General features: G+C 39.9%; 1 protein-coding gene across 3 annotated transcripts in view; it reads left to right on the top strand.

Moving 5' to 3' along the window:
* The window catches only part of LOC109432294 (homeobox protein vnd), a 43,738-nt gene extending 36,974 nt beyond the window's left edge, over positions 1-6,764 (top strand). For all 3 annotated transcript variants that reach the window (XM_062855583.1, XM_029875191.2, XM_029875192.2), the window contains exons 2-3: positions 4,945-5,366; positions 5,898-6,764. In XM_062855583.1, coding sequence (XP_062711567.1) covers positions 4,945-5,366; positions 5,898-6,694 — 1,219 coding nt within the window. In that variant the 3' untranslated portion in view covers positions 6,695-6,764. The remainder of the gene's footprint in view (positions 1-4,944; positions 5,367-5,897) is intronic.
* Positions 6,765-12,340: the final 5,576 nt, after the last annotated feature.

The following is a 12,340-nucleotide window of genomic DNA, read 5'->3' as shown; positions in this document are numbered from 1 at the left end:
TAGTTCATTACAGCAGAATAAAGTTTTTCATCTCTATTGACAGTCGAATATAAGACAATTGCACACTTATTTTGGAGTCGCTAGTTCAGTTGTTCTATTTTTGTTAAAAGTTCGGATTACCGAGACTCAGTACCAGGGCCGGTTTTACAAATGTGGTGGTCCGGGGCTACAGTAAGGTCAAGAGGGTATATTTTTGCTTCTAAAATGTAGAAAAATCAAGGAAAAACATTATAAATTCCTACAAAAAAGTATTTGAAAAAAAAAATTAACTCGGAAAATAGCCTAGGTAGATTAAAAATGACAACCACTACAATTCAGTCATAACAGAGAAACAGATTAGAAATTTTAGTGTGAAAACGATTATCAAATAATTCATACAACCAATAAACGCTTTTCTCGAGTATGCTCGATGCAGAAGATTACATGGATTGAATCATTGAAGTCTTGTTACCAGTTTTATTTCTCTGTTGTACGTTCGATTATAACTTGTGAATATGCTACTGGAATTAATGGAATACAGTGATAGACATTCGTTTAGCCGAGGCCAAAACATTTTCAAAAAAGTGTCAGGAAACTCATACAAAAGATTTTATGATTAAACTTTTTTATCATAGTGATAGTATATCTAGTACTGCTTTATAAAAATGTGATACATCACACTTACATATACACTGAAGCAAAAACGAGGGTAAAAACCCTTCAAATGTCATTTTTTGCCAAGACATTCGTTCAACCGAATTGTACAATTTTTAGAATTCCATAATAAAAAACTAACAAATTTCGAAAAATATCCACCAAAATCATTTTGTATGGTGACCTGCATTATAGATCGACTTATAAATCACGAATTAGATCGTTTTTGGAAGTGTTGTCATATTTTTTTTTGCATGCATCACATATAAATATGTCATAATATTGTAAATGTTTCCAAATTGAGATTTGATGTAGTTATTTTTATCGGAAGTGTTTCAAAAGAATCTAATGAAAGTTCCATGACCAAAGCAAGTTGAAAATTTATGAAAATCAATGTTTTTAACAGAAAAAAATAACGCAAACCATAAAAAAATCACGTATTTAAGTATTGTTTTGATGAAATATGATGGTTTCACTTGCATAAATCACAGTGTTTACTACTATTACGTCTTCTAATAGCTCTCAATATCTTCTAGACTGTATTCTGGCTGAAATAACATACATTGGACGGCTCACATTTCGAGAAATGGCACCGAAAGTATTCAAATTCTGATGAAAATTCTGACTTCATTCATAATGAATTTTCCTGAGAAATTTCTAGAAATTTTTTTTTCGCTATTTTTGTCGATTTTAACAGAAAATGTTTGCAACATGTTTGTTTGTTTTTTCAAGCATAGGATTGGGATTCTCTTTATTAGGATTTTTTCACAAATTTCTTCAAAAATTTCTTGAAGGAATTGATGAATTGTGTTGAGTGTTTTCCATATTTGCCACATTCTTAATCCAGATTTTTGTGGAGCGGACCTGGTGTGATGGTTAGAACACTTGACTATCACGCCGAGGACCTGGGATCGAATCCCACTCCCGACAAACTCGCAAAAAATGTGAGTTCTTCCTTCGGAAGGGAAGTAAAGCGTGGGTCCCGAGATGAACTAGCCTAGGGCCAAAAATCTCGTTAATACAGATAAAAAAATGCTTCAAATAATCTGCCTGCAATTCTTGCTAGAGTTCTTATGAAAAATGTTCAACAGTTCTGACTTGACTTTTGATTCGACTTGGAAAGGTCGTAAGTTTGCTAAGTGAAATCAAACCCTAGAATTTTAAAAATTAGTTTGAGATTTGTTTGAAATTCCTGAAATTATCATAAAAACTCTGTGGATAATTCTTTGAAATATTTTAGAAAATGTCCGGCAGAGAAATATTTGGCAACGTTTGAACTGTATACCGTCTACCCCCGTTGGTTTGAACGACACCTCATGCAAACCAACGGGGTGCATTTTTAGTTTGAACTTCTAGCAACCCTGTGGCGACGGAAAAATACACTACTGGCAGCCTTATTTGATGTTTTGTTTTGATTCTGCGTTTCGTTTCACCCCGTTCCATCAGCCGAATGAAGTTTGAACCATTTTTAATTTGAACGATGTGCAGATTAGAGGGGGTCAAATTAAAAACTGTTCAGATTAGATGCGGTCAAACCAACGGGGGTAGACGGTATTTTAAAGGGGTTTAGTCTAGGGTTTAGTAATGCTTTATATTTCGGACGAACGTCCAGGGTTTCCGATAAAATATGTTATGCAAATGCACAAGGCTGACTAATTGCTACCGTTCTTGAGAAGCTCAGCCGGGAGTTCATCCTTCCCAGTAGCCTTGTTGTTCGCGAGCCCTCTAATGGCTGTCTTGACCTCGTTTGGCGTGTCTTAAATTCTGTTTGTCGCTCTCCCATTCTCACTATTCAACAATTCCTCGAATTGCTGTCTCCTCCTGGCAGCCACGATTATGTTTTGTCTGTCAGCAAGTTTCCATCATGGTCGTTGCGCCTGAGCAATCATATTTTCCTCATGCTTTCTATTATGTCTGCTTCCCTATATCGCACTCTGCTCTGCTGAGTCCAGTTCCCGACATCAGCATCCGGCTTCTGGCAACATTCTTCTCATCCGTTACCGTCTGGCACTCTTAGTCGAACCACCCATTGTTAGGTCGTCTTTGAGCTGTGCCTATCACCTCCCGCGCTGCCGTATTCATCGCTCCGTGTATAGACTTCCATAGAGTGCTGAGATTATCGCTCTCGTTGATCTCACTTATCCACTTTTCCACACCCTAAAATGAAACAACACAGGCTTGTGTACAATGTACACAGGCTTGTGCACAATGTACACAGATTTGTGTACTACTAGATCAGCCTCCACCCCTGTGTCAAATGTACACAGTCACTTTTCTGGCTCTAGCGCTGGTATGGGAGCAAAGTTCATAACTAATTTTCTCTGAACGATGACATGCATTATCAGGAATCGATCAGTGCAAAAATAATTGTTAATTTTGTTTTCATGCCAGCGCTGGAGCCGGAAAAGTATCTGTGTACATTTGACACAGCGGTGAGGCTGATCTAGTAGTACACAAATCTGTGTAACTTCTGTAACCGTGCAGCTTTTGGTGATACAGTAGTGTTCCGATTTTATCACGCCCTCCGAACGTCAGTCCTTTATTTTTCAATAATTTACTGTTACATTAAAGAACAAGTGTTTCCCCTATTCTTCAAGATGAATGTTGAAGGCGTGTTTTGCAACGTTCAAAATATTGAAAATGCGTATAGATTTTGTAGAATATTTAAAAGCATTTTTGAAAAAAGACGTGATAAAATCGGAACAATACTGTAATCAACTATCTGCTGAAAAGCACTGGTTGTTGAAATGCATCGATCGCAGGTTCGTTAGTTCGACACGGTGGATAACCGAGCTCGAATCTTACTAGCTACAAGATAGTGATCTGAGTCAATGTAAGGATTCCTAAAAGTTCCAACATCAATGACTTCCGAGAAATGACGGCCTTCTACCAGCACATGATCGATTTGATTGGAAATTTCACCATTTGGGTGTCTCTAGATATTCTTGTGGATATTCTTACGTGCAAAGTAGGTGCTACTGATGGCTTTTAGACATTGTTCAGACTGTACACTCTTGGAAAAAATCATGTAAATTTAAGTTCACTTGGATGCACATAAAAGGAGCGGCCCGTTTGACACAAATTTACGTTTTCTATCACAAATAAAGGCGAGCTAGTAATCGCTAGAGCCGAAGCGAGAGATAAAACGTATGTAAGTAAAATAATGAACTGGATCCGAACTCTGGTCCGCTGATTGAGAAGCACGCACCTTCCCCCCGGCTGTATCGCCGAGTTGTGAGACAAACGATAAATGTAAAACTGTTTCTACCTATCTGGTCAGATAGGTTTGTTGACATCTTATGCAACCAACTCGAACTTACATGAAGGATGTAAAATTGAGTCAAATTTGCCATTCAGTCATGAAATGTTTACGTACGTTGATGGTTTACGTCACATGTAAATTTCTAAATTTTTAAGAGTGTAGCTAAAGAATTCATCCGTTTGTTGATCGGTTTATATCTCATAACTTACTTCATTATTTTCCCGATCACTTTGAATCCGACCCAACGTTCTGCCTTGTTATACCTATTATACATGCTAACCTACCAGGGCGCGTTGCCTGCCTCGCATTGGTGGCCCACCGTGGGACTGCAAAAGATATAGCTGACGCGATACAGCATTCCTTATTCAGCCGCTGGATGCCAGATCCCAGAACAGACGCTGTTTGCGCCGCACTTTCTTGGTAGACAGATGCTCGGCAAGTACCTTCTCAATCTAGCTAAAGTCAAAAAGATAACAGTGTCCAAGCTGCACTACCAGCTAAGCACACAACTCTGAGCTTGTGGTCTTCGTCATCGATTGACCAAAGCAACCATGAGGCTGGAGCTTCTAAGGATCAGAGCTATGTTCGATGCTCGAGGTTATCAACTCACCATTTTGCAGCCTTACTTATTAGTGTTACTATAGTTACACTCAGGCAAATAAACCTAAGATTATCATAATGCCGCACTTATGAAATGGCCTTTAAACAATTTATAACGACTAGATTGAATTTCATAAGGTCGGTTTATGACGCAGAATCGACTCACTGTTTGGCTTTTATACACATTTAGCCAGACGATATTCTCAAGCGTCGATAGCCGCGTGGGTTGGGCACGAGCTAAGTGATCTCGACGATCATTCAAAATTTCATAGGGTATTTTGATGAATTTCGGTAGTTTACTTCGCTGAAAGTATGCATGAACCGAGTTTCAAAGCACTTTCCGTATTGTGGAAACCTAGTTGAATGAATGTACGAAAAATCGTCATTTTACTCATTTTTATGACCAATACAGATTTTTACATAACTTCATTGTTTTTCTCTTCTGCTAGGATTCTGGATAGCATGAAATTACCTTCCGCTCAGCGATCCGGGTTCCACATCAGCGACATCCTTGAGCTAAACCCCCAAAACAGCCAACCAAATCGCAGCAAAGAGTACTCTCATCTACACAGCCAGGGTCCATCTAGTACACCTCCCGATTCCGATCAGATCACAAACCGAACGGGCGATCCGAACGCTGGAGAATATCTGTCTCTAGACGCAGATGAACAACAACAACAACCACAACCTGTAGCTCAGTACAACAACTCATCAGCCCCTGGCGGTGGCTACATTCCACTGCAAACGGTGGCACCACCTCCGGCTTATAGCGACCTTCCCCCATACTACCACCATTCGCATCATCTATTTCCGGGTCCGGTCGGTGGTACCTCTAGGACTTGGTATTACGACAACGGGAGTGCCGATTATGGTAAGGTTCCATAGTGTTGGCTGTTTTTCACTCACAGATCCAATTCCCAGATTTTGATCAAAATAGTTAAGAATTTGGCGCCATTCCTTCCTATTTATTGTTCTTCAACTACTCAACTCAATAGAATCCTTTTTATCGGTTAAAGTGAGGGTTGACATCGATGACGCTCCACGCCGTTTTGATACTGTATTTTGTCATACCGTCTACCCCCGTTGGTTTGACCGCATCTAATCTGAACAGTTTTTAATTTGACCCCCTCTAATCTGCACATCGTTCAAATTAAAAATGGTTCAAACTTCATTCGGCTGATGGAACGGGGTGAAACGAAACGCAGAATCAAAACAAAACATCAAATAAGGCTGCCAGTAGTGTATTTTTCCGTCGCCACAGGGTTGCTAGAAGTTCAAACTAAAAATGCACCCCGTTGGTTTGCATGAGGTGTCGTTCAAACCAACGGGGGTAGACGGTAGTGCTGCTTCCACCTTCCAATCATTTTACGATCAGCCCAATACATTTTCTATACCTTTACAGTACCTGCAGTCATTCAACAAAACATAGAAAACAGCATAAATCAGCAAGTGAGCCCAGATAGCACATCATCTGTTGCCGAGGGGTCGGCGTATGCTACCTTGGGTGCCTACAGCAATATCCCAACGGCAGTGATCGAAACCTCCGAACGGCTAGCCCTAGATCGTTCCTCACACAATACACCCCATACGATCGACAGCAATAACAATACCTGCGATGGAGAGTCCCTGGACGACAGCATCGAGGTTGGGAACTCTGGCGATGACCGCGCCGGAAGCGACTCCGGCACGGGACCTAACGGTGGCAATAGTTCAAATAGTCAAAAGAAACGAAAACGAAGAATTCTGTTCTCCAAAACGCAAACCTACGAACTGGAGCGGCGGTTCAAGCAGACGCGCTATCTCTCGGCACCGGAGCGAGAACATCTGGCCAACATGATTCATCTAACGCCAACGCAGGTGAAAATCTGGTTCCAGAACCATCGCTACAAAACGAAGCGAGCGCAGATAGAGAAGAGTTCGACCAGCTTTGCGCATCAGATTGGTAACTCGCCGAAACGGATCAACGTTCCGGTGCTGGTGCGAGATGGGAAGCCATGCTTGGGATCGCAACAGCAGCAACAGCAACACCAGCACAGCCAGCAGCAACAACAGCAGCAGCATTTCATGAGTGGAGGTTTGCATTCTTTGGTCGGTATGACGGCCTCGGAGCACGGGGCAATAGGACTGGGGTATCAACCAGCTGGACAAGTTATAATGCAAAACCATGGATCGTCCACTGGAGGTAGATGGTGGCCATAAGCCGATGCTAGTAGATGGCGCAATATTTTATGTGATAATGACTATGTAGATACAAACTATATTGTAAATTTGTTTTTTGTTATAATATTTTTTGATCCGAACTAAATCCTATCACACAATCATTGGAGTGATTAGTTTTAAACAGCGATCCAATAGAATAATTGGATACAGCGTTACGCCGATATATTTTGGACACTTCCATTTGTTTTTGCCGTAAGTGTCCAAAAAATATCGGTGCGTTGCTGTGTCCAAAATATGTTGGTTCCCCTACTGCCACGCTACCTTTACGCTGTTAGGTGGTATGAATGATGTAGACCTGGAGTTCTTGGGCTTCTGGAAACTGCGAACTGATAGTGTGGCATTCGCGGTGGCCTGTCACGGTCGTCATATGGTGTTCTTTCCTATGATAACCACATTCGATTGAAGTTGACACAAGAATAATTATGCTTTTGGCACAGAGAACAGACATCCAGGCTAGAACAAATTTCATTCGGAAAGTTGTGTAAGGATTTGAATCTTTACTTGAGTAAGGTTGCAAACCAATACACGATGACAACACTGACGCCACCAAACACCATATTGCCACAGTCAGTGGTGAATTGAAACATTTCAAGTGGTGAATTAAATTAGCATGGGAAATTAACCGATTGCAGCGCCACGCTATTGCCACTTGTGTCGCCGATTTCAAATGGCCGTTAAATTCCTTACACAGTTTCGGAACTGGACTTGGATGTCTGTTCTCTGTGCTTTTGGTATAAATTCGAAGTGACCTGGGTGCAAAAATTGAGTTTTCACCTACTTTTAAATGTCACAACTCGATTTGGATTAGTGCATATTGTAGGCAGAGTTGATTTACACGTGCAGTAGAGTAAAAAATATAATTTGGACATGTATGTAATTTGGACAGGCACGGTGATGTTTGGCTTGTTCCGAAGAGCTAATAAGAGCTAATGAGAAATGCTCAATGAAGAAGCATTAGGTAGCCAATCTCTTAACATTCATCTGGAACGGCCGAAACGGCCCTGTCCAAATTATATATACCCGAGGGTGTCCAAAACATATATTCGATGTCCAAAATGCAATTCTAACAAGCGATAAGAAATTGTGATTTTCTCAGCTTAAAATTGTTTCGTTAAGGTTTTAGTCACCAGGAACTCAAAGTGCAGTCATATTATAAGCGTAAAAGTGACTTTGCAAAATATTCAATTGGTTTCTAATGAATCTAAGGGACAATGTTTCCAACGTTGTCCTCAGCCTGTCCAAAATACATGAATTACCCTAGTCCCGGGAGTCGCATTGCAAGCAAGCTTCCAGGAGCACCGTACATTTTGAGACTTAAATAAAAGAAACTCCCCAAGAATCTTCAAAATGATTCCACCAGAGTTCTGAAAGGAGTTCCTCTAGAATCATGCGAGAGATTTCTTCAGAATGCTGAAAATGATTACACCAGAATCCTGAGCGACACTAGCTAGAAAAGAAAGCAATAAAATATTGCGATATTTTAGTAGGAATTCTCTCTGAATTTAGAATTTTCCTAGAATCCTGAGAGAGATTACTCCATATCTATGAGACGGATTGTCTCAGAATCCCGAGAGGATTCCTCCCAGAATTCTGTGATAACTTGTCTCAGAATCCTAGGAAAGACTTTCCCTTGGCTCTCAAAATGTTCCAGAATCCTAAGAAGGATTTTCCCAGAATCCTAATACCTATGAATTCTCGCAGAATCCTGTGAGGAATTCCAAGAACGGTTCTTAACCCTCTACTTCCCATGGTTGCTCTAGAGCACCATCGATTTTCGACGAACTCCGGGCAAACGGAATTAGATGAATATGATGCAATAATTTCTAGAATATGGTTATAGCCTCATAAGGTTAATCCAACTACTACCTACTTGTTTCAATAGTTGAACTATTGATAAACAATCAAAAACCTATTGATTTACAACCAAAATTTTTTTCATTGATTTCGAAAAATTTAGCCAATTTGCAATAATTTTTGTTCTACCACTTTTTTCGGAAACGCTTTTTTGGCATAGATATAGCCGTTCAAAGTTGTGGGAAGGAAAGGGTTAAACATTCTTGAGATAAATCCATCTATACAATATTGAGAGAAATTCTCACAAAAGATTTTCGGAATTCTAAGATGAATTTCCAAAGAAACTTAAAAGATATTACCCAGAATGCTGCTTAGAACCCTAAGAGGGATTACTCTTGAATCCTGAGAAAGGTTGCCTTGAAATATTGGATGGGATTGCCAAAGAAACCTGAGATATACTATCTCAAAAATCTGGGAGATAAGATTCCCTGACAAGAATTCCTCCAGAATCTTTTTAAGCATTTAAGAATTCCCCTAAAATCTTGGGTGGAATCCTTTAGAATGCTGAGAATAATTCTGCCAAAATCCCGATAGGTATTCCCCAGAATACTACGAATGATTCCCCAAGAATCCTGGGAGGGATCATAAGAGGGGTTCTTCCAGATTCTTAAAAGAAATAAGAAGGATGATTTTTCCGAAAATCTGATATGGATTCTGCCTGAAAGGGATTACGCAAACTTCTAGAATGGACTTCCCCAGCATCCTGAGAAGAATTCTCTGGAATTCTGAGAAAAATCTGAGGAAATTCCTAGAAAAATTACCGCAGATTCCTGAAAGACATTCCCACAGAATCTTTGAAAGGACTTCTTTCCTAAGCTTCTAAAAGGGATTGTCCCAGATATCTGAGTGTGATTCCTCTAGAATACTTAAAATTGTTACACCAGAATCTCAAGAGAATCTTTCCATTATCTTGTCAGATATTTTTCATGATTACTAAGAGGGACTCCCCCAGAATCCCGAATAGATTTCTGTGAGCAGCTGCTTAAGAATAAAGAAAAGAGAATTCTACTGGGATTCTCGTAGAATGCTGAGATGGATTTCTTAGAATCCTAAGAGGACTCACAAATCTATGCGAGGGATTTTCCAAAATTCAAATTTCTAAAGCCGAATTTTCAGAGAATCTTGGGGAGAGTATCCGCAGAATACTCAGTGATATTCTCCCAGAATCTTAAAAGGATCTAACGCAGAATCCTTGGATGGATATCACTAGAATCTCACGTGGGATTCCCCCAGAATCATAAGAAATATTCTCCCAGAATTCTGATAGGAATTTCGCCACAATTCTGAGAATGCTGAGTATGATTCTCCAAGAAGTCTGAGAGGAGTTCCTGAGAATGCTGAGAAAGATTTCCTCAGAATTCTGAGGATCTTCCATAATCCATAGAAGAATCAACCCAGATCATCCAGAAATTTCTTAGAATCCTGAAAGCAATTTCACCCGTGGTAGGAAATACCCTTGGAAATAGGTACCCTAAAATCATGAAATGAATTTCCTTAGAATCCAAAGATTCCCTAGAATTCTGATAGGTATTCCCATATAATACTGCTGAGAAATATTCCTCCAAAATTGTTAAAGGGACTTTTCCATAACTCTGAGGATACCGCTAAAATTCTGTGAGAGATTCCTTCAAAATGGTAATAATTATCACACCAACATCCTGAGAGCTTATTCCAGAAAAGAAAGAAAGACTCTTCCAATAGGTATTCTCCCGGAATTCTATTAAGGATTTCCCAAGAATCCTGGGAGAGATTATACTCCAGTTTTCTATAATGGGTTCTCTCAGAATGTTTAGAGGAATAGGTACTTCCAGTATCCTGAGGGATTTCTTCAGATTCCCGAAATCGATTCTCCTTAAATCCTGAGACGGATTGTCTTAGAATCCTGAGAGAAAGTTTTCCTCGAGATTCTCCTAGATTGCTTAGACGGATATCTCCAGAACTCCCTGGATATCTTTCAGAATCTTGAGAGGGGTTCTCCTAGAATCCTGAGAGATTAGACTCCTGGGAGCGATAGCCCAAGAAACCTAAGATACCTATTTTGGACCCCCTGTATCCTTTGATCACAACTTACACAGGTTTAATGATGAGATGACGGAAATTTTTAGGATCATTCGCTAAATAAGATCGCTCTGCACGGGCGGCAATCATTTCCTCACTGGAAATATCCTTATTTGCCTTGAAATTATTTTTTGCCAATCTCGTCATCCGTGCGAGTGTCGCATCATGTTTACAAAAAGAGATTGCGGTGCTGAGGAAACTTGCAGATGTAAACAAAAACGTTTATCATTCTAGCGCGTTAAATTCGCAAAGTTCGTCTAATCAGCCTTTGTCAATCAAGTTATTGGGATGTGATCCAGCATATTCAAGCGGAAAATTCTTCCAAAATAGTTTCAAACGAGTTTAAACACCGGGTGTCCAAAATATACCGTCTACTCCCGTTGGTTTGACCTCATCTAATCTGAACACTTTTTAATTTGACCCCCTCTAATCTGCACATCGTTCAAACTAAAAACGGTTCAAACGACAGTCTGCTCATGGAACGGGGTGAAACGGAACGCAGAATCAAAACAAAACAACAAAAAGAGTTACCATCAGGGTGTTTTTCGACATCCACAGGGTTACTAGAAGTTCAAATTAAAAAATGAACCCCGTTGGTTTGCATGAGGTGTCGTTCAAACCAACGGGGGTAGACGGTATACTGAAGAGGGTCCAAAATATATTGGGGTGTCCAAAACAATGAAAACTGATGCTTCAAAAATCAGTTATTTTCATCAAATTTTCAGCCAGAAATGACCTTGTGGGTATTTTTAACGGACAATAGAGACTTTTACGAACATACTAACATCATCATTATGTGTAAATACCCTCTGAATCTGTTTGTTTTTGAATTAAGTTCAAACCAATGTCCTCTAGGGGTCCAAAATTCAACCGTTACCCTATATGGGGGTCCAAATTATATTGGTTACCCCTCGGGTTACCCTATGTCTCGATTTAATAAACCCTAGATCCTAGATTATATATATACACTCTCGATTTTATGTACATTTTTTTAATGGTTGAATTCTACAGTGTTAAAGTTAATCCAGCTTTTTACGCTGGCCATAAAACAACGAGGGGTGATTCGATATTACTCTGTTTAGAAAAATACTGTCACTCAGTTTTGGCAATTTTCAATGAAGTTCAAAACTGAGTCGAAAACTACTCACTTTAGAGTAGTTTTCAATGAGCGTGTACAGACGTGGAACGTCATTGAAATTGTAACAAAACGTCAAATCGCTGTTCCATTTTCGCGTTAGCGGAACGCGAAACGGACATCAACAAAACAAAACTCGTAGCAAACGAGCGAGAGCGAGCCATTTTTGTTTTGACGCCAGGTCGGTTCGGTTCGGTAGTGCGTGCTTCACCGTTCTACTGAAAAATTTGTGGTTCCTGGTGATCAGCGACTGGTCTTCAATAATTTGTGAAAAACGAATGAGGAACCTGATTTGCGGCTAGTAAAACGGTAGTGATTGTGGTTTTGTGATAGGAGAAAAAGCATTGCGCTGAGTGTCTGACTGAAAAGGTGTGTTGATATTTTTCCTTCCATCGCGTATCGCTTCGGCACAACGGGACATTCTTAAGCAAACGCGGTCAAAATTATATTCCACATTACAGCGGCATTGAAAAGTTCGTAAGCTCGAGTAACTTTAATATAATCATATGTACTTCAATACAAAATGAACTAATTTGCCTAATCTAGGTTTTGACTCATCCCAATCAACACGCAGTGTA

This window comes from Aedes albopictus, chromosome 3 (assembly GCF_035046485.1).
Source record: "Aedes albopictus strain Foshan chromosome 3, AalbF5, whole genome shotgun sequence".
In the NCBI taxonomy this organism is placed as follows: Eukaryota; Metazoa; Arthropoda; class Insecta; order Diptera; family Culicidae; genus Aedes; species Aedes albopictus.
The sequence above is the reverse complement of the archived record's forward strand: the minus strand, read 5'-3'. Positions and strand labels throughout refer to the sequence as shown.